Here is a 21,594-nt window from a genome sequence, read left to right as displayed (position 1 = left end):
CATGTGCAGGACACACTGAGATTTTTCATCCAGGTCTCTGCCTCACTTTCCCTCCATCACTTGAGCCCCCTCCTATCTGAGTAAGAGCTCTGTTTCCCATTATTTTTTATTTTGTTCTGTATTTACAGCCTGGGTTTCTTATGTAAGAGAAATCATGCAATAGTTAAGCTTATGTCTGATTTATTTAACACGATGGTCTCAAGGTGCATCCATTTTCCTACAAATGGCTCAAGATTTCCCCACATGATGGGAAAGCAGTCTTTCATGGTGTACAAATACTACACCAGAAGGTATTTCCTACCTGCCTGTGTGTGTGTACACATGTGTACTGGGCATTGAACCTAAGGCCTTTGCACTAAGCTACATTCCCCAAAACTTAAAAAAATTTGTTTTTTTTACTTTTGAGACAGGGTTTTGCTAAGTTTCTAAAATGCCAAAGCTGGACTTATATCTCCTGCTTTTGCCTTCAGCTTGCTGGGGTGACAGGGTGACAACCACGCCTGGCTCTACCTGCTTTTCCTGTGAGTGATTTTCTACTTCAGAAGAGTAACAGAATGAGAATGAGGGCCTGGGTGGTCTAAAAGGGAACCAGCCACTGGGGGCAATGGAGTACAGTGCTTGAGATGGGGTCAACTACCTAAAGGATTTAGAAGCCCCAATACAAGGAACACAAAGTAGCTCTTAATCTTACATTGCTACAGCTGAGATGATTAAGCTTAATTTCACCTGTTTATTATAATGCAAGGCCACTCTTGAACTCAAGATCCTCCTACTTCAGCCTCTTGAGTAGCTGGGACTGAGGGATACACTACCTCATGCTTTTACTTTTTTACAATACAGCTGGAGGTGTAGCTCACTTACTTAGCATGTTCAAGGTCCTGAGTCCAGTTCAAGGTAACACCCACCCATTCTCCCATGTAAAACACAACCAAGTCTTTTTCTTTGTCTTTTTCATTTTTACTGGTACCAGGGATCGAACTCACAACTGCCTGCTTGCAAGGCAGGCACTTATGCCGCTGAGCTAAATCCCCAGCCCCACAACCAAGTCTTAACCGTGTTCTGTAATTTACTATTAGAAAACTAAAATACTTGAAGCTCACATTCCTTTCTACTTGACTGGGCTGACGTAAGCCAATGTAAGGCAGAGATCACAGAAGCAGATGCAACATGGAAAGGATGCGTGATAGCTAGGAGTAGGAGTGGGATGGAGGTGGAAAGGACCTTTGTTCCCATCTTGCCTCCCACACCTCCTCTGAGCACAGGCAGGCGAAGGTGCTGAGTCTGTTTCCCCATCCTCTGGGCAACACAGTGTTTCATAGCAGTCTGTGTACCGCACGTTTCTTCAATGTTTTCCAGCTCACAGGCAAGCAAGCCTTGGGGGAAGGTGCACATTCTCGTGCACTTTTTCTCAGCATGTTAATGATTTGAAATGATCAGCAGTGAACTTTCTACAATTAAAAAAGCCTTAATGATAAGACCCTAAGGAAAACAAACCAATCCTGTAGTTGCTTTCTTGGGTTTAAGAAGCAAATGTCTAGGGGCTTGAAGGGTTACATTTTCCATGGCAGCAAACAGCCTGGGAATCTGGATGTAGCTAGAGATCCCTAAATCAGGGTGTGGTGATACATGCCTGTAACCCTAGCACTTGGGAACCTGAGGCAGGAGGATCATGACAAATCCGAGGTCAACGTAGGCCCCATAGAGTTCAAGGTCAGTCTAAACTACGTAGTGAGACCCTTTCTCAAAAACAAAACAAAACAAAAAAACCGTAACACATTGAGCTAACATGGCTACTACTAAATTTAAAAAAACTAATTTTGGTGAAACAGGGATTGACTAATTTATAGGAAAATGCCTAAAGACTTCTGAGATTTTTATTTGCTATCGACAAAACCAAATTATTCTGAGATAATCACTTCCTATAAAAATCACTGGAAAAATTAAAAGTGTATTTGCTGGCCCTGTTTAAGAGACCAAGAGGTGGGGATTTAGCTCAGTGGCATAAGTACCTGCCTGGCAAGCTTGAGGTCATGAGTTCAATCTCCAGGACCAAAAAAACAAAACAGTCCATGGAAACTGAGTACCCACTTGCAGTTATGCTCTGAGGACAGAGTGAAAGCTGTGATCTGATCAGGCTGCAGTTTTGGAAAAGAGAAAAGAGCTAATCATAGAAAAAAAGAAAAAACCTTTAGGAAGATTCTTAAATCAGCCGGTGGGGCCCAGCGCTCTGGGTTGGGGCTCTTCAACTCATTCAAGTCTGACAACCACTACTTTAGGGACACAGAATTCTGGGGTGTCTGTTAGGAAACTTCTAATGTTAGACTCTTTAAAAATACCTGTTAAATATAAACTTAGATACAGTCAAGTGCTAAAAATCAAATGCAGATTTAAAACTGTTTCTTGCGCTAGTTTCTTGCTGCCTCTACGTTTTTCCCTTTTTTTGGGCTTTGTGCGACACAGTCCCAGGTAGTTCAGGCTGGCCTCAAACTTCTGGCTACCCTCCTGCTTTAGCTTCCCAGGAGGGCTGGGATACAGATATGCGCCATGACACTCGGCTTGGTTTACCTACTTTTAAATTTAATTTTTAGATTTAAAAAAATGAAACTCCGGGTGGAGAGGATGTCTGGGCCCACTACCATAGCCTGCTCCCCCCCCCCTCCCCAGGATCAAACTCATGACCTTTCACCTACCAGGCAAGTGCTTATGCCCCTAAGCTAAATCCTGAGGCCAGCTGTCCGCTTTTGCATGTGGCGCAGTTCTGGGTTTAGTCCTCGGCTTTGCAAGACCGAGAAGGCAATTTTATTACTTCAAAAAGAAATACGCAGGTCCTGGGAAAATGAAATCTTAAATCTGATAACCAGATAGTTTTAATCTAGTCCGAAAGTACGCCTGCTAAGAAGCCCTCAAAAGATCAGCTCTGATGTTCTCTTACAGGAGGACTCTCACACAGAAAACCCCATCACTGTCAGCAGATAGAACAGTGCTGCACAGCGACGGCTGGCGGCAGAAAGCTCCTAACGCCTAGGGCATCCACACCCAAGAAGGATCGAGGTCGCGGCTTCTGGAAATCCCACCAGAGCGGTTCCCCTCTGCGCCCTTCAGCCTTCCACTGCGAAAGGCGTGCAGGCCTGCCACAAACAAACATTGCTTTTTTTTCTTTCGTCTTTTTGAGACAGGGTCTCGCTATGCAGTTCAGGCTGGCCTTGAGCTCATTTTGTAGCCTATGCTGGCCTCTGAACTCTCAACGATCCTCCTGTCTCAGCCTCCCGAGTGCTGGGATTAGAGGCATGAGCCACTATGCCCGGCTTTGACCGCTTTTTAAATAGGATCGAGTATATAAATAATTATTGGCAGCTCACCAGTGGGCAGGTGACGGCGGGTCACCTGTCCCTCAAGGGGACTTCAGGGGCCTCCCGGACACGAAGTACCAGGTCCTACTGACAGCACTTGGAACGAAAAACCGTGAACGCAATTCCAGGACTCAAAAAACACAGAATCCAGGAAAGGAGAAGGAGAGAGAAATGGAGATATCCAAGCCGGGAACTATCAAGGAATACGGGAACCCAGGCACACAGGGACGAGGGCTGGCCCGGGACCACCGCCCCGCGGGGGTAGGGAAGGGCCCAAAGAACGCGCTTCCCAGCATCTCCGGATTCTCTTTTCTGGAAACAAAATTCCTAATTTTCACCTAAATTCTGTAGCACGTGAGGCAGTACACCCTCGGCGCAGCTGCAAACCAAATTTGGTGGACAGGCGGCTAAATCGATGCGAAATCCCAATTCTGGGGCAACACGCGTAAGGACGCATTTCGGGTCCCTCAGAGACAGTCGCCGCCGCGCCCGCCCCGCGCAGGCCTCGCTCCGTGTCCGCGCGCCGCCATCCTCTTGGCGTAAATCCAGGCTGCGGTCCGCCTTCCCGAGATCCCCCCGCCAGACCGAACCCCTCCGCGCCTCCCGCCAGCCACGGGCCGGGAAGGTCTACGCCTGACCCCCACACCCCCGCGTGCGCCCCGAGCCGCCGACCCCAGGTGTCAGCCCGTCCGCCCTCGCCTCACGGCCCTCGCCCGGATCCGTGGGAGTTCTGACCCGGAGTGAAGACGCTCGCTCCTTCTGCCCGGCCGTGCAAGGGCGCACGCGCAAGCAGCCGCAGGGCCCGCCTCCGGCCTCAAGCCCCGCCCCCAAACCCGCCGGCCAGCACGTCGGCGCCCCGGGCCAGAGGGAGTGGGCGCACGCCATACTCTCATTGCTGAAATGCGTCGGTTCCCCGCCCAAAGAGCCAGCGCGCAGCCAGTGGCGAAGGCCCGCACTCCGCCGTGCCCCTCCGAGCGGACATCCGCACAAGGGACCGCCCCCTACCTGTCAGTGGCCGAGAGGAGGCAATTGCCCCGGGATGAGCGACTGAGCACGCGCTGCGCGAACGCATGCGCAGACCGCCCCGCCCACCCCACCCCCCCGACCGCTCGGGGAAACCAGCGGTCTTCTGGCTTCAACGGCCCACTGAGCCTGGAGTATTCTGGCGAGGGGTGCAGACGACGGCGGCTCACGTCCTCCTAAGCGCGGCCGCCTCATTCCTGGCCAGTTTTAAATGTGAAGCGTTCTGTGCCGTCGGCATCGGCTCCTTAGTTTTGTTTCGCTCCCGTAGCTGTGGTATCCTGCAGAAACTGGGAAGATCAGGGACGGATTTCCACCTTCCTCCCTCTGCGCCGGCGTCACGCGTAGGCAGGACGCCCGTTTTTCCTGAACCAGCCTCGCAACTTCGCCGGGCCCCAGGTGTCCGCCCGTCCGCCTGCGCCTTGAAAATCCCCCTGCCCTGCGTCTTCCTCGCACGGCGACAGCGCCTCTGTGTCTTTGGCCTTCGCCGCCTCCGCGCGGGTCCGGCCTCCTGGGTCCTCGCTACCCGTGCCTTACTGGCCAGACAGCCCGCAACTCGCCCCAAAGCCGATTTAATTTTCCTTCTCTTGTGGGACGGATTGTAGACTCATCCCAAGGATGCTAACCTTACTATAAACCCAATCCCAGCCATAGCGCTTGTTTTATTGCCTTATTCAGACTTTAATTAAATGATCTTACGATTTAAGGGGAGGTGGGGGGGGGCAAGTCACAGAAGGGTGCAAGTCCGTGGTCCGTTAGGAACCCAGCAAAAGCTGTCCGGAGGCAAGCAAAACTTCATCTGTCCCCGCAGCTGCTCCCCACCCATGGTATTACCATCTTCTGCCCAATCAGTCAGGGGTTAAATTCTCAGAGGCAAGCAACACCCACACCACAGATCCAGGCTGTGAGCTCCTGAGAACAGGATGCTTGGTGCCCTCAGGTGAGCTGAGGCTGTTCTGGGAGCACTTTGAAGCAGCTGCAAAGCCACTGCATCAGCAGAGAAGCCAACTGCTTGCAGACTCAGATCAGTAAGTGCAAGTGACAAGCTGTCTTTGGTGAGGAGCTTTTGTGGCAAGGGAGTTGATGTACATCAGCTGCGTCTGGTGGCCGGCTTTTAGGTGGAATCTGACACTTTAGCTCAAGCGTGGCCCACTCATTTACCACTTCCACATCTCTTTCCCACAATGCATACTTGTCCTGATCACATTTTGGTAAGCCCACAAGCCAATCCTATCCAAAAAACATATCACTAGAGGGCTTCTTCAGAAAGGGGAGTCGAGGTGAAGAGACAGAAGACTCGAAAATGCCAAAACTAAATGCATTTAAAAGGAAATACCAAAATGTCCTAAATTATGGGTTCATTTCAGCATATGACTCGAATTCTCCAAGCCTGTATATAAGTGGTGACCAGTTGTCCAACAAAGCTATGAGATCTCCATACAATCCTTGTTTGGATATTTAGTGGTATTTTAAATATTTTTAGTCACATGTATCATAAATCACAAATCTGCAAAAATTCAGAGCATCTCAGCTATACTAAAGGAAAACTGTGAAGTAAATTTTTTTGGTGTAGATCAGAGGGTAGTCTGGAATTTCAGTGCTCCAGTCATCTCAGTATTACTTTACTGTTTTTGATTATAGATGCACAGTAGCCTTTGAGATTTAACTGAATACACACTAAACCCATCTGATGTTCCTAAAGGTTCCCCTCCAAAAAGTTCTATTATTTTTCCTTACAAAATGCTGCAGTGTTCAGTTTCTGTTTTCATTGTTCAGATTTCAGAATAAAAAGGGGTTTACCATACAGTATTTAGATTCTCCCAAAGTGAAGTCATAATTTAAAAAATCATTTTCAGTGTAAATAAAACTAGTATGAGTTACATATACCAGTAAGAATCTTTGTTGCCTGAAAACATGAAGTATAAAAACTCAATACAGTGAAAACAACCTTTATTTTTATTGCCTTTTATTGTCAACAATGATTACTTGACCTTAAAAACAAGAAACACCTTTATTAACTAACTTAAAAAAAAACCCAAGAAATGCCTTTATTAACGGTTACTGAAAAGCCAAACCTTTCCGGCCCATTTCATATTCTCTTTCAGCCACTTCAGGGCAGAACAGTGTTCCAAACTGTAAACCTGTTCCTTGTTAACATTGACGGTCATGTGCTTAATGAAAAGCTTTGGGTCCGATAGGCGAGCAGCCAAAATTAATCTTTTGACTGCAGCTTGATAATCATCCTTGCTCCGAGACTTGTTTTCTTCACATCTGTAAAGCAAACAGTTCACAAAGTCAGAAACTCTAAAAAGCAGCACTATGATTTCTTCAAAAGAGATAAGTTATTGATTCAAAACTATCATAGTCCTTTTATTTTTTTAAAAGTGGCTTTCAAATGTTTGAACCATGGCCCACAGTAGATGGGCATTTTATATTATGACCCAGTAACACAGCTTTATGTGTAGAATTAACGTTCCTTGAAGCAAGACTTACCCTAATGGTGACATGTTTAGTAATGTTGGCTGGGATACACTGATTTCATCATGAGACGGGCTGCAGCTAATGGTTTGAAAATCACTGATCTAAAATACAGTCTATTATCTATATCCTTGTATTTGCAAAGGATGTTTATACAATTACTCATTATACTGTATAAACATTCTATGTAATGAAGTTTTTAGTAACAATATGCTAGCTTATCTTGATATTGGCTATTTTTAGATAGCAGCGACAATTTAACACCTACTTAATTGTGGTAACAGAAACTCTATAGCTATGCGTCTCTGTTACATTTCTGGTTTTCTTCAGTCCTGCCTAATTAAAGGTGATAGTAATTACTGAGTCTCAGAATGTATGTTCTCCTAGCATTTCTATCAGATCCATCTGCCACGAATTGTGCCTGTGTGTACTTGCACAAAATTCACAGTTCTAGCAGCCTTTCCTTTGTGCTATGGAATGGGAAGTACAACAGAAAAGGGGCTTTGCAGATAGGAACCACTTTATCCCCATGTTCGTGCTTCCCGCTCTTAGTACCCTGGCGCAGCACCTTTTGAGTATGATCTGGGCTACGCTGCCATCACCATGCAGCCTGCTGGTGACAGAAAGGAGGCGTGTGCAAGACTGGTGTGTAAGTTGCACAAGAAGCAGTGTTAAAGAGGAAAAAGCAGCAGGTGCTTTCTCCTACATCCTAGCTTAGAAGGGTGCTCTGGGCATGTGCCAACTGTGTGCAGTGTTTCAAAGTCTAAAGATGAACAAAATTCTCACAGAGATTCATGTAACAAGCAAGGCACAGCATTTTAATGCCAAAAGGAATCATACTGGCTTGGATAAGATCAAAGATCTAGGTGTGTCACACATTAGGAACTAGGGTTACGAAACACCCCAAATTCAACAACAAACAGAAATTGCCTGTGTGCAGGCACTGGAAAGCTCTGGATGCCCCATGTCCCAGCAGAGAGCTCTCTGAACGTTATAAGAAGGCTAATAATTTTAGTGGGGTTTAAACACCAAAGGCCCCTGTCTCTCACACAAGAGTTTTGTCTCTTAGGCTAGCTTGCACCAAACTACTGCAGGGCTAATTTGTAGCTTGTATGTAAGCAGAATTTCAGACCCTTCACAGTTCTTCCTTGACACAGGTCACAAGTGCACTTCAGTCTCTCTCTTGCATTAGTCTGGGAGAAGTTAGCTAACAGATTAGAAAGCTATTTAGGCATTGAGGCTTCCTTTCAAGGTGTGTGAGCGAGTCATCCAGGGAAGGGGTCCTCCAGTCCCAGTCACACAGGTGACCATAGCTCCTAACTTCACTGTAAAGAACTTAGAGTCACATAAAAGACCTTGGGCCAGAACATCTAGCTAATCTGTTCTGAAATTCCTGACACAAAGACATGAAGAGAATGTTCACTGGTCAACCCCATAGGTTTGAGATAGTCTTAAGTGGTAACAGATAACTAAGATGGAACAGAGTTCAATCCGACCATGGGGTTTGTGAACACTGATAAACTGAAGCAAGATTTCCACCAAGCTCTCAAGAGCTGAAGGAAATCCTTCCTGATACTACAAGGTTCCTGGACAAGGCTAACAAGAAATTTGAGTTGCAGGAGTCAAAAGTCTGGGACTTTGAAACAAATGACTTGAAAAGGTGTCACACTAGTCCAACATCTACATCATAATATTTATGCATGTGTAACAACACTGTAAGATAAAGATCGGCTGAAGGCTTTATTCAACAGTACTCTCCACTGAACTTAACTACCACGCATCTCTCTTTTAGACCTGGTCCTTATTTCGGGGGTGACTAAAAAGATGGTCACTTTAGGTACAGATTTCCAAACAGGAGATAGTTACCTAAGTACATAAAGACCCATTTCTTTCAACATCTAACTTTGAAGTCACTGACACATTTCCCAGTGCTACTGAGTATTCCTGTGTGTGTGTGTGCAGAGCAGTGGTGCTGGGGATCATGCTAAGCGTGTACTCTATCACTGAGCTGCATCTCTAGCCCCTTGTTTTTGTTTTACGCCTCAAATAAGCCTATTTTTCTTTTTCTCTTTTTAATCTGAGACAGGATTTTGTTGTGTAGTTCAGGCTGGCCTCTCATGGCAATCCTCCTGTCTCAGCCTCCTAAGCACTGGGATTATAAGTATGTGCCACCATGCCTGGAAGGCCTAATTCTTTGTCAATATAAATGTTAAGGAAGTTTGCAACATAGACACACAATGTGTATTAATATGTAGATATATAAAACATTTATATTCTAGAGCAGGTGTCAAATCACAAGTTATATTCAGAATGCAGATAAAGTTTTATAAACCAACCTTTTCAAAACTATTTGTAGGACCTGTGTAGAAGTTCCCGGACTCTGAATACTACTAGCATTAGATACCAAGAAGATTTCAATAGCTAAAAGCATTTCAATCTCAGATAAATAACAAGGAATCAGTAGAAGTTTTCGGTATAAATTTCCCTCCAATGGTGGATAGCAACCCAGAGAAAGAGCACCTGAAAGTTAAATAATACATCAATTTAACGCCAACTCCAACCCAGACTTCCAAAGTAGTAAAGTGTCCATAGGTGACAGTAACTCATTTTTTTGATGGGGTACTGAGGATCGAATTCATGACCTCACATGTGCCAGGCAGGCGCTTATAGCATTAAGCTAAATCCTCTGCCTCTACTGTTATGCTTCACACAAGATTATACTAATTCTATGATAGTGAGCTTACCTCCCTTTTTCTTTTTTGGCTGTAGTGAGGATTGATCTAAGTGTGCCTATCACTAAACTACATCCCTGGAATAGCTAGGATTACAGGGTTACAGGTGTGTGCCATCATACCTGGCTCTGAGCTGACATTACTCATTCTAAAATACTTTTAAAATAATAAAATGAAGCTCCAGGGATTTAACTCAGCGACATAAGCGCCTGTCTTGCAAGCATGTGATCTTGAGTTCGATCCCCATTACCACAAAAAAGAAAAAAAAGTGACAATTTAAAAAAATACTCTGAAGACTTTCAAATGGCAAATTTCCATTTATTTCAATACACCATAATTTCAGGATAATTAATAAAACAAGACTATCTAATTTGGTTTTAATGAGCTTTGATCTAACAGCAACTTTTACATATTTACAGTTTATGCACTAGTGTTCCGATTGTCTAATAGTCTGCTAATCATTTAGATATAAAGTACATTTCCATTCTGCAGTGCTCTGTACCCTGTAGATATATTCATCAATTCACATCCTAAAACTTTCCCTTTTAAGAAAAGAGATTTTTAAACTGCCTAGATGCTTTTTAGGAGTGCTAAGAAATCCTCTTTAAAAAACTCCCAGGACATCAAACTGTACACAGACAATGTTACAGTGTGATATTTTGCCAAAATGAATAAATTTGTGTGTAAAATCTGTGTGAAATGTTTCTTTTTTTAATGTTTTAAGTTCTTCAAGAACTATTTCTAATGTGGATGCTAACTGCCAGTCCTTGGGAATTTACCATGTTTTCAGGCATCTGTACTAAACACCTCATTTTAACCTGAACTTACTATCTCTGAAATTGGGTGGCATTGCTCCCATATTATAGGTGTTGTTATAAAACATTAAAAGGTTTTCACCGCAAATGTTAAGCTGTGTCTGGACATAAATCCAAAAGATGTTTCAATAGTATTTTAAAAGTGAGTACTGTAGTGTTGTGAGGACTTCAATGGCTATAAATTACTAAATGTAGTTTTGTAATTCAGGTACATTAAAAAAAATCAGTAAGACTCTTTATCCCATCACTCCCTTTACCTAACTCTCAGAAGTACAGTCCATACGCAGTAAGGTCTAAGTGTGGATCATATAAAGGAAAAGTGCTAACACAAAAGGTCTGGAATTATAGAGGCCTTAACTGCTTTAGTGTATAGCTAAAAAAAAAAAAAAAGAAAAATCTTTAAAAGCAGTTCTTTATTAGAGATGAAAGGACTTTAGGGGAATGAAGAGCAACTACTTATGGGCATGTGGTTTCTTTCTGGAATGACAAAAGTATTCTAAAATTGATTGTGGTACTGACTATACAACTTTGCGAATACACTAAAACCACTGTATTGTAAATTTTTTTTTTTGGTCTTTTTCCTTTTTATCGGTACTGGGGTCACGACTGCCTGCTTGCAAGGCAGGCGCTTATGCCCCTGAGCTAAATCCCCAGCCCCGTATTGTAAAATTTAAGTGGTGAATTGTATGATATTTGAAAATATCCTAATGAAGCTGATAAATTTTAAAATAACTATTTAGCTGCTTTAACACAAAATTTTATGTCAAACTAAAAATATATTTATAGAAATGTCACATAGGTTTTTCAGGTTTATGCTTTGCTCAGACAGCATATAATTATCTCCGATGGCATGTCGTTCTAGTTTACCATTATCTGGAAGATGACCTTCCCATAACTTCAATTCTAAAAACTAAAATCAGAAGCATAGTAGGTATGACACTGGGTGTGGCTCCCGGCAGTATGCAGGGAAGCAGGATAGAGCTGAACACACAATGACTGAATGCAGGAGCTGTGGACACACAATTCTTTCTTTTAAACGTTTTTCATCATCATTTTAAAAAATTCTGCTTTCAAAAAACATTTTTAAAATATACTTTACATAATGATCCAGCACACAGACATGTGTATGTTACTGACCTTACTACCTTAATATATCCTAATTCTTTCCCTTCTCACTGTGAGAGGAAACATGACCACCTGCTAAAGTGATCACATGGTGATCATATGATCTACCTGATCACATGGTAGGTAGCCTAAGAAACACTTCTAGCTCAGGCAGAGGCAGCTTGGATGTTTGACACATCTGGCTCAGGGAGACATGTCATGGACACATAGATGTTATATTCATGGCCATGACAAAAATGGAAATTTAAGACAAATTATGCAAGGAGGCAGAAAAAATTCTTTTATGGATCTAGATTCCACATGGAATTACTTTAGAATTAAAATACCTTTGAGGTGGTCGAGACCAGAGAAAGTGCTAGTTTCCCAGGCTTGTCTGTCAGAGCTGTAAACAGATGGATGCAGTTCATGCAGCCATGCGAACACTGCTGAGTGCCATGTGCCACAGTACCAAGGCACCTCAGGGTCTCCCACACTGCCTTGCCATGTATTCTAAGTTTCGAAGACCCAGGATACAGCAGGGATAAATAAAATGTGTATGTACTCTGTAAACTTCACTCTGCTCAACTGTTTATCTCCTGTTTTATAAAATACATCAAAATGGCCCAAATTCTGTCACTTATTTCCTTTGCTTGTCCTCTAGCAGATATGCTAATATGCAAAGAAATAAAGATGCAATTGTTGGAAATGAGAAATAACAAGCTTCAAAAGCACAGATCTGTTCAGACTACTATCTCTGAATCTGAAATATCAACTTCTATTTTCTCATATTTAAAATGTGGTCTTAAATAGGTGGACCCTTAATTAGAAAATAAAACTAAAAATGATATATCCAATTTAAAAATATCAAATGGAACTTACTTTTGTAGTGGGTTCTGGCTTTGAGCCATAAGCAACTCCTTCCTAAAGAAGTAATTAATCTTCTCAGGAAGGAAAAATCAATAGGGATGTTCTTGGAAACCATGAATTCTGCCACTGAGGATGACATGCCAAGACTGTTGCTCTCTATACAGGCATCTAAAAGCTTATTAAAAAGCAGGCTAGGTTGGGAGAGCTCCACCGTTTCTGAAATGAAAAGAATTGGTACCACCAGTGATTCATCTTAGCTTCTCAGACTTCTCTTGTGCCTTTTCCCATTGGCCCTTTTTTACCCACTGTAGAAGTCAGTCACTAAAATGCAATCGCCCTACGTATCAGTGAAGTAAAAAACAGAGAAGCATGTGACAAAAACAAACATGCTGTCTCCTCTGTAATGGGGAATGTGAAAAACAGCCTGACAAAGATTTCAGGAGCAGTGTGAGCGCCTGTGAACTTGGTCTCCACTGAGACTGGGACCTGCAATGTCTAGAAGGACTCCACCATTCTGTTTATGAAATAACAGCTCAGACCTTGTATTTAAAGAAAAGTTGCATCTCAGAGACTTCCAGCTCTTTATTCCTTCTGTTCAGCTGGGTCTATGATCTAGACTTTAGGTCTTTGTTGCTTTAGGGTCTTTTGGTGGTGCAGGTCTCAACAGGAAATGATGCCCTTTACCTTCCGTCTCAAACACTCTCACTAGAGAAACTTGCCTACGCATCAACTTTATTACATCGCTTCCAGACTCCAGGGAGCCCTTGGCACAGAAGAAATCTCCTTTACTTTGCCATTTTTAGGTCTTCCAAAATCTTGCGCAGCTACTATCTGTTCAGTCTGCCTTTGACCACTTTGTCAACATAGCCATCCACAAAGCAGCTGCGAGATGGCAGTCACTGTGCCAGGCTAAGATAAAGAATTGCCAAAGGAGAAACACATAACAATGCTATAACATAGCAGCTCAGCAGAATAAATGCAAAACGGAAGAGCTCTAGAGGATATGCTAAAGGCACCAAGAAGGGGCCCTAGGATGGTAATAGCAAACCCCTTAGAGCTTCCAAAAACACGCTTCAGTGCCATAGTTTAAGTGCCATAGTTCTGGGCCATAGTTTCACTGTCACAGACCTAGAATTAAGGCTTTCATCTTTTCTAGGACCCACTGCATAGCTCATTCCTGACCAAAGCCTTTGCTCAGGACTCCTCTCTGCTTGCCCACCCATGATCTGAGCTTTCACCTCGGTGAGTTCTAACTAACTCTGCCTGTGGTGGCATTCTGTCCTTGAACTGCCTGCATTTACTCCAAGTTTATCTATGTTCCAAGATGATGTAAACTGTTCTGTATGTATTTAGTGATAGAAGAAAAAGGTATTCTTCATTATTCAAATGCAATATTCTTTAAGATGCAAAGCTTGCTGGGGACACCTAAGCACACTGTTTTCAGATGACACAGAGAAAGAGGAACAACAAAAATGTTCTTGTTAGGAGCTGCTGACAAGCAATCCAGAAATGAGCACCACTGATTTTTGAAACCAGAGGAAAGCATATCTGTTCTGCAGGAACACATTTTACAGAAAATGACTTCATTAAAAAGTATGCTGGAACACAAAACAACTCAAACAGGTGGGAAACAGTTTTTTATTAATAGCTAAACACCAGATGGACAAAAGCTAATTAGGCTAGATTTTTAAAAAACATACCTTGAGGATTTTGAAAACCTGGTAGATTCTGCAAAACTTCAAATGCCTGTCTGTAAAGGCTCTTGGCTATGATTTCATGTGCAATTGTACAGAGCAAGTTATGTCGATTAAGCACATCCAGTCTATCACAAGGCCAAAGTGGAGTACTGATTATCCACTCTGATTCTTCCAAAAGAGAAAAAAAGGAGTACTTTACACCTTGAAAATTATACCTAATAGCAAGTATTTAAAAATACCGTTTGGAGAATGTGGCAAAACTTAAATGTGTATACTCAAAAGAGTTCAAAGTTATTAGAAACATATAGTGATGCTCTTCATCCTAGAACGATTAAAAATAACCACCTTCTTCTACTTGTTATTAATTCGTCTCATGTAAATGTATAAGACTTACAGAACAAAAATATCTAGATTATGAGTACCTAATATAAACTATTGCTTGTAAAACAGGTTCCACAATTTTACAATAAAGTATACATAATTCAATGAAGTTTTGGTTCTACTGAGGGACAGCTTCTCTTTCCAGTTTTTTTGTACTAGGAATCGAACCCAGAGCTTTGTGCTTGCAGGCAGGTACTGTGCCGCTGAGTTACATCCCCAGACCCAGTTTAATTTTAAAACAATTTCTGCTAGGAAATGTTTGGAAATGTTTGACTACAGGTACAGAGTCATATATGTAAGTTATAAACTGTAAGGTTGTAGGACAGAACCCTAACTTGCTAAAACATGAGAAATGTTAATACTGCATAGTTACCTAATCTACTCAGTGTGCCTGTAACAAGACACTCCTGAATACCACTCCCTTCCTGTTTTGGTATTCTTTCTCCACTGGGCGAAGCGTAGGAGTAAACCCTTTTTGTGATCTCATCAGCATGGCGAATACAAAAAGTGCCAAAGAAAGACTGGACAGTGCCAAAGCAAGCTTCATAAAGTCCTCAGGCATGCCTCTGACCTCTGCTACTCAGGAGGCCAGCCTAGGCAACTTAGTGAGGCCCTATCTCAAAATAAAACTTTAAGGCTGGTCATATAGCTCAATAGTAGAGTTCTTGCCTTGCCATGTGTGAGGCCCTGGTTCAGTCCCTGATACTATCAACCCACGCCCCAAAACAAAATCCTAGAGTAGAATTAGTAAACAAAAGGAAATAAACATTTTAAATTTTTGACAGACATTTTGCTAAAGAGTCCCTAATGAAATTTCTATAAATGCCCATTTCTTTATACCCTCACAAAAATTATATCACCAAGATTCAATCTTTGATAGACTGGCAGGTTTGGAGTGGCATTTTATAATTTTTAACATTTTTCTTTTTATGAATCAGGATTAATCTCACTTAACATACATGAGACTGACCCACTGCATTTTCTAAGGAGCGACCTGTTGACTGGAAAACCCTTTTGAAGAACATACATGTTCTCAGGACATCACTTTTGTGGGACCTTGTTTTTAAAAAATAAAACTTACGAAAATTATACTGTAATGAAATTGTCACTGCAAGAAAGGAATATGATATTTAAAACTGACAGAATTTAAAACAATCTTAAAACTGAAACATCAAAGCGAAATCTTACCTCTCCACATGACTGCTACAGATTGTACTTAGTCTGGGCAAGGGCTCTTCTGGAGATGGGTGGCGTGAGGGTCCTGATATGAGGGGTGCTCCAATCCCATTTTTATCAGCTACTCCCTCCTTCCCACTTCTTGCCAAATCTCTTCTGTCTCACACAGCTTGTGATCTCTGGCTTGCATTAATTTCTATTTTTGTATCCTGTTTACTCTTTCTATTTAGGAATCTTCCTGGCTATTTCCTAAGTGGCAGAAAATACCCAAACTTTCGAACCTGTTGTCTACTCAAGCCCTGCATTCCATTACACAAAGGATTATATACTGTGCGTATATTACAAATGCACACATGCACTCACGTGTACAGGACGTGGGTACTAGCTAGCATGTGTATTTATGGGAGCCCTTTGCTGTACTCATAAAAATCTATCATCCCATCTATACTAAGATTCCTGAGCATTCTTCATTTTATAGCCTATGTAATCAAATAAAACCAGATGCTGCAAGTAGCCAAAGTCATCGTCTTTCCTGACACACAGGCACATCACTGCGCTGTCTCAATTTGTATTTCTCACACACTAATCTCACACACTAAGCTGCTCCTGGCTTAATCTCACTGTCATTTGTTGCCTTACCAGGGAAATAAACCACCAGTGGGAAGCTGCCTCCTTTATGCAGCGTGTAGTCGGGATTTCATGCAGCAGCTGAAGCCAGGGCTCTTAAAGCTGGGTTTGCGTTTGGTCTCCACTCCTTGGTCATTCCGGGAAAGCTGTTTAGTACTGCTGACATTTTATTATTGTTTTGGTAGTGGGAACAGAACTCACGACCTTGTACTCTCCAGGCAGGTGCTGTGCTGCTAATGTATATCCCTTGCCCTACTGCTGACATTTTAAAGCTATAAAATGGGGACTATAATAGTCCCGAATGCAGGCTTTCTATGACGATTAATCAGGATAACCCAGGTAAAGCTTTTGGCATGGTAATGATAAGGCCATAGCCAGAAACTAGGTTCATACACTTTCTTCTTTTTCATTAGCGTGTTTTAGAGTATATTATACATACAATCATTGTGAATAGTTGGTACATGTACATCACACATTTTATTTTGGTTCTGGGGATCAAACTCACCACCTTGTGCTTACCAGGCAAGTGCTTAAGCCCCTGAGCTAAACCCCCGGCATCACATATATGTACCCCTCCCCCAATCTCTTAGTCCCCTTCCCATCTGCCAAAGTTCTATCTCCCTATTTCTTATTGTCACTCTTTACTTTGTTCTTTGACTTATTTAAATGTCTGGTTTCTCATATAAGAGAAATCATATGATTTTTAAGTTTGTGTGTCTGACTTATTGCACATAACATTATAGATTCAAAGTGTGAATTTTCCTACAAATGACTCAAATTTACCCTCCTTTAGAGACGGTAGTCCACTGTGTGTAAACACTAGATTTTCTTTATCTGTTCCTCTGTTGAGGGACATGTAGGCCACTTCCAAGACTTGGCTGTTCTGGGTTGTGCTCCACTACCATGCTATGAACATGGGTGTGCAAGGATCCCTGCAATGACGACTTTAACTCTTTTGGGGAGACACCCAGAAGGAGACCATCTGTTAAGAGTTCACCTTTTTGCATAAGAACAACATATTTACACACACATTCACTAAGGTTCAACATGAACCTAGGTCATTATATAGATAAAAATGTATAACAAGTTTAACAGGTGACTTTATACCTTCGTATCTCAGAACTTACCCCTCAATACCCAAATGGCACCATCTAGGCTTCCACTTTTGAGAAAAATTTCTGCTGCAATGTTCACAATTTGACATCTTGGTGCTACCTTTGCAGGCCCTGTGAGTCCTTTTAAACTTGTAAAATGTACTTTTAACTCATACAGCTTATCCAAGACCTTCCTTCCCTAGAGTGAAAATAATTGGAACACTAATTGGATACAGCCGTTACAGTATTGCGGCACCGTAGGAAAGCAGGCAGAAGACAGCACCTAGTTTAGTTGTCATCCTAGACTGGCATTTCTAAACTGCCCAGGCTGTCTGACGCTGGCGTGCCCAGCCCTGGGGAGGGAGAGGAAGGGGAGAGCCAGGGTGCCTCCTCTTCCCCACTCCTCCCAGCTCCACTAACCAGCCCTTTCTCAGCAGTGCTGCTCAGCAGCTCACAGCCTGTGCTTCCTCTCAACCTTTCATCTGGCAAAAGGGTCTCCTGCTCACTGTGGAAAGGCACTGATTCTATGTTTCTACTCTTCTTCAGTTGATTGATCCCAGGTCTAGGAGGGACAGACAGCACAAAGAATGATAGTGAAAAAAGGATGAAACTGTTGGCTGAAAATAGGTTTTGATTCAATAAACTATTTCATGGGTCCTGCTTGAAGAGACCTCTGGCGTGGCATCAGAAATTAGACATATGTGTAGTACCTGCCACCAGCAGCTGTACTCTCCTGTAAACAGAGTGAACACTTGGCCTCACAGGCTGCCTTTGGTCGACGCACTTCTTTCTGGTTGTTGCTATGCCCCTTGCTTGTGGGCTGTACTACAACAGGCTGCAGGTGTGGCTTGGCCTGTGCGTGTGCGCTTGCACACCCTCATTTTGTATCTCATATTATTCTGAGCCAGGTGCTTATTATCATGTCAGAGTCTTTCACAATCTCACTCTATAAATGCAAGCATTTTTCAAAAGATTTTTTTGTTTTTTTTATTTTATCGGTACTGGGGATCAAACTCATGACCACCTGCTTACAAGGCAGGTGCTTATCCCGCTGAGCTAAATCCCCAGCCCCTCAAAAGATATTTTTAATTTCAACAATTTCCCTTTTATTCCTGTGGAGCCTTCAGCATACTCAGAGCTCTATCACTGAGCTATATCCTCAGGTCACTGTTTTTTTTAATGGTGCTCAAAAAAGGAATAGGCATCATTAAAAATTATACTAATTAAGGTGATAAAAGTTTTTCTAAATAAGATAAAATTTTTAATTAAGATAGACAACAATTCATCAACCTCCTAATGTCTTAAGAAATAATAACCAGGTTGCTTGTCGTGTGCTTGCTGCCCTCTGCCTCCCCTGCTTTGACAAGGACTGTTAGTTTTGGTTTTTTTTTTTTGTCTTTTTCCTTTTTTATCGGTACTGGGGATCGAACTCACGATTGCCTGCTTGCAAGGCAGGCGCTTATGCCGCTGAGCTAAATCCCCAGCCTCTGAAAAGGACTGTTTGTCCTCTGTGCTGTGTGCTGTCTTGGAGCCTGCCCACTATGGACCGAAACCTCTACACACAGCCAAGCAAATCTTTCTTAAAAGAAAAAAAAGAGTAATAACCAAGTTTAAACATACTCATACACAAAGTGTCAGCAAAACATGACGAGTTTTCAAACAGGGTCTTCTTGTGTGGGAGCCCTGGTTTCCTTACAGGCCCATAATCAAATGCCATGGCTCCCCTGAAACTGGACATGACTGCAAAATGTGGACTTCTCAACCCCACACACACCCCCAGGTCTACCACAGAAAAGGCTCAAGATCTCCTGGGGCCCTTTGTACAACCGGGCTGGGTTTAAAAGTATTTTTTAATTCATAACTTTTATATTTATGTAAGTGATAAATTTAATGTTATCTAACACAGATGCAGTTATGAAATTCTTCCTTTAGAACAGCTAGCAAGTAACAAAAGCTATACTTCAATAGTTAATTTAGGAGTGGCCACCCTCTGGGTAACCCCATTTCTCTGGCACTTCTTCCCTAGTTTGGGTTTTCCTGCCTTCTACTAGACTTCACTGAGTCCTCTGCTCCACCTCGGAGAAACCTAAAGGACAGAAATACAGTATGTTTTGAGTCATGAGACTATTTCTGTAGTGAGCTAAACCTTGATAAGTCAGACATCAAGATGTATGGTGTATATAGTATCCAAGCATAATCCAAGAAGTGCTTTTTCAGGTGTTGTGTTAATAGTGAATAACGTAAGTTCACCTCAAGAAAAGTGTCTTGAACTCTTCCAAAATTACAGTACTGGTAGGAGTTGGTAAAGTAAGTAAGTTATAAGCGGAAAACTGCCTCAAGTAAGTATGATATCTAGCCCAGCCTTCTAAGTATTCCCTAAAAGGAGATTCTAGATAACCCATCTTGTGCCACCTCCTTTCTACTTGCTCAGTACATTCTGTAATTCACTCTTTAGCCTGGCTCTCATTCCACTGCCTATAATGATTATTAGCAAGTTCTTAATTTGCATGGTTAACCTATGTTCTGTTCTTAAGTTTTAAAGTAACACCAAACCAAGCCAAAACCAAAACCCAACCCACAAACCTTCATGAAGTACCTTGGGCCACTGCAACAGCTTGTGATAGAAGTACATAGCACTGATTCCAATTCTTCCCAGCAAGGTTTTATCGATCTCACTATTCTGTGGGCCTTTGATAACTGAAAAACAGCAGGCATATGGGAGGAAATGAAATAAACAGTTACACTGATAGAAAAGGCACGATAAACATGCCATCATCAGGTACCGTACTACCACAAGGACAGCAAACTCTGACCCCAAGTGTCAAACTGAGCCTGTGGTCAGTTTTTGTACATCCTGTGAGCTAACAATGGTTTTAATTTTTACAAGATTATTTAAAAAATAGAGAAAAATATGTGACAGAGACTGTACATGTACAATGGCAAAACATTTATTACTTGGTCTTTTACAAAGTTTGCTGAACCCTTTAGAGAAAGACTCCAGTGGAAAGCTTGCTTTAAACATCTCAAAACTAAATGAACTGTACTGACTTATTACAGTGAAGACAGCAGCAACTGTATGACACAAACATTCAGATGCTCCAGTATAATCTGTTAGCAAGAGCTTTACCGATCTCAGGGAAAAGATAAGAGTGTGAAATATTTAACACTGAGACACAATTCTTGCCCTTTTATCATTGCAATCCAACTTAATAAGTAGATGGTAAGATTCATAAGGGGGAGGAGAACATCTGAAACCTTAACATTAATTTATCTTCAGATGAAAACTATGCTGAGCTTTACCATCCTGTTAAGAGCACTGCGCCTTCCCAACACACATTATTTGGTTTAAAATATGACATTTTACCTGTCTCAGCAAATTCACAAAAAGGAACACTTGGTCTTTCTTCCTTATAGTCTTGTGTGAGTGTTTCAGCAATACAAGCACAAAATCTTTGGAAATCTACAAATTTTTCACAGTCCATTTTTACATTAATGTATAAATTTCCCAATTTGGTCCAGTCATCTTTTTCTTTATAATTCTATACAAATTATTAAAAAAAAGAAAAAAAAAGAACTGTTACTTATGCATTTTTATGGGCCACACACATAGAGACATTAAAGACAGATAAAAAAATAAACTCTGCATATCTTACAAGCCAACATATATCATGCCAGAAACAGTGTTGAACTTCACTTCTGACTATGGTGAAGCCTCTGTGAAGCCCAGACAGGTGGGCACACTTGTTTATGACTGAAATCGCTTCGTGACATCACTCTCCAATGTGAACGCGACATGGGAGGTAGACTTTATGGAAGGCAGGAGGCCTGGCAGCATATGAATGGGCTCCACAGCAATGTGTTACTCCTTTAAAGACTGAATTTTACTGTTATCCGGCTGTTGACGACTTGGGGCCTGGATGCCACACTGGACATGACCTTTCCGCAGAAGAGGCTACAAAGCAAATTTCAGCAAACTATCTTCCTGCTGTTTTTCATTATAGCTGCGAAGTAATTTTCTATACCAACTAAATAACTGGATATAAAGAGATTAAAACTAAAACAGTTGTGTTCGACCTGCAGCCCAGGGGTTATGGGTTATGTCTGTGTCATGAGAAAAAATCTAAATATGAAGATTTGTTACTTATGTATATTAGCTGCACTACTAATGTGGCCCAAGATTCCTCTTCACTCAACAGAGCCCAGGCATATTTAACCTGCAGGACACAGGCAGAATTGAGAGGAATACAACACTG

At 42.1% G+C, this 21,594-nt stretch overlaps 2 protein-coding genes across 14 annotated transcripts in view; both read right to left on the bottom strand.

The window, feature by feature from the left end:
- The window catches only part of Tcaim (T cell activation inhibitor, mitochondrial), a 28,490-nt gene extending 24,317 nt beyond the window's left edge, over window positions 1-4,173 (bottom strand). For 2 of the 6 annotated variants that reach the window (XM_013160313.3, XM_013160314.3), the window contains exon 1: window positions 3,360-3,993. The gene's annotated coding sequence lies outside the window, so the exon portion shown is untranslated. Of the gene's footprint in view, window positions 1-3,359; window positions 3,994-4,022 lie in introns of those variants that run through there. The other 4 variants (XM_003476873.5, XM_005006830.4, XM_013160315.3 and 1 more) reach the window with 4 other exon arrangements.
- A 2,130-nt stretch (window positions 4,174-6,303) lies between these two features.
- Window positions 6,304-21,594, bottom strand: part of Topaz1 (testis and ovary specific TOPAZ 1) — a 237,008-nt gene continuing 221,717 nt past the window's right edge. For all 8 annotated transcript variants that reach the window (XM_063261001.1, XM_063260998.1, XM_063261003.1 and 5 more), the window contains 7 exons: window positions 20,706-20,880; window positions 19,938-20,038; window positions 17,375-17,540; window positions 14,067-14,231; window positions 12,379-12,582; window positions 9,185-9,368; window positions 6,304-6,641 (listed from right to left, as the gene is read on the bottom strand). In XM_063261001.1, coding sequence (XP_063117071.1) covers window positions 6,422-6,641; window positions 9,185-9,368; window positions 12,379-12,582; window positions 14,067-14,231; window positions 17,375-17,540; window positions 19,938-20,038; window positions 20,706-20,880 — 1,215 coding nt within the window. In that variant the 3' untranslated portion in view covers window positions 6,304-6,421. The remainder of the gene's footprint in view (window positions 6,642-9,184; window positions 9,369-12,378; window positions 12,583-14,066; window positions 14,232-17,374; window positions 17,541-19,937; window positions 20,039-20,705; window positions 20,881-21,594) is intronic.

The sequence above is a fragment of the Cavia porcellus genome, unplaced genomic scaffold (genome assembly GCF_034190915.1).
Source record: "Cavia porcellus strain 051 isolate PalLab524CR breed Dunkin Hartley unplaced genomic scaffold, mCavPor4.1 scaffold_14, whole genome shotgun sequence".
NCBI lineage: Eukaryota > Metazoa > Chordata > Mammalia > Rodentia > Caviidae > Cavia > Cavia porcellus.
Note: the sequence above shows the minus strand (reverse complement) of the source record. Positions and strands in the feature narration are given on the sequence as shown.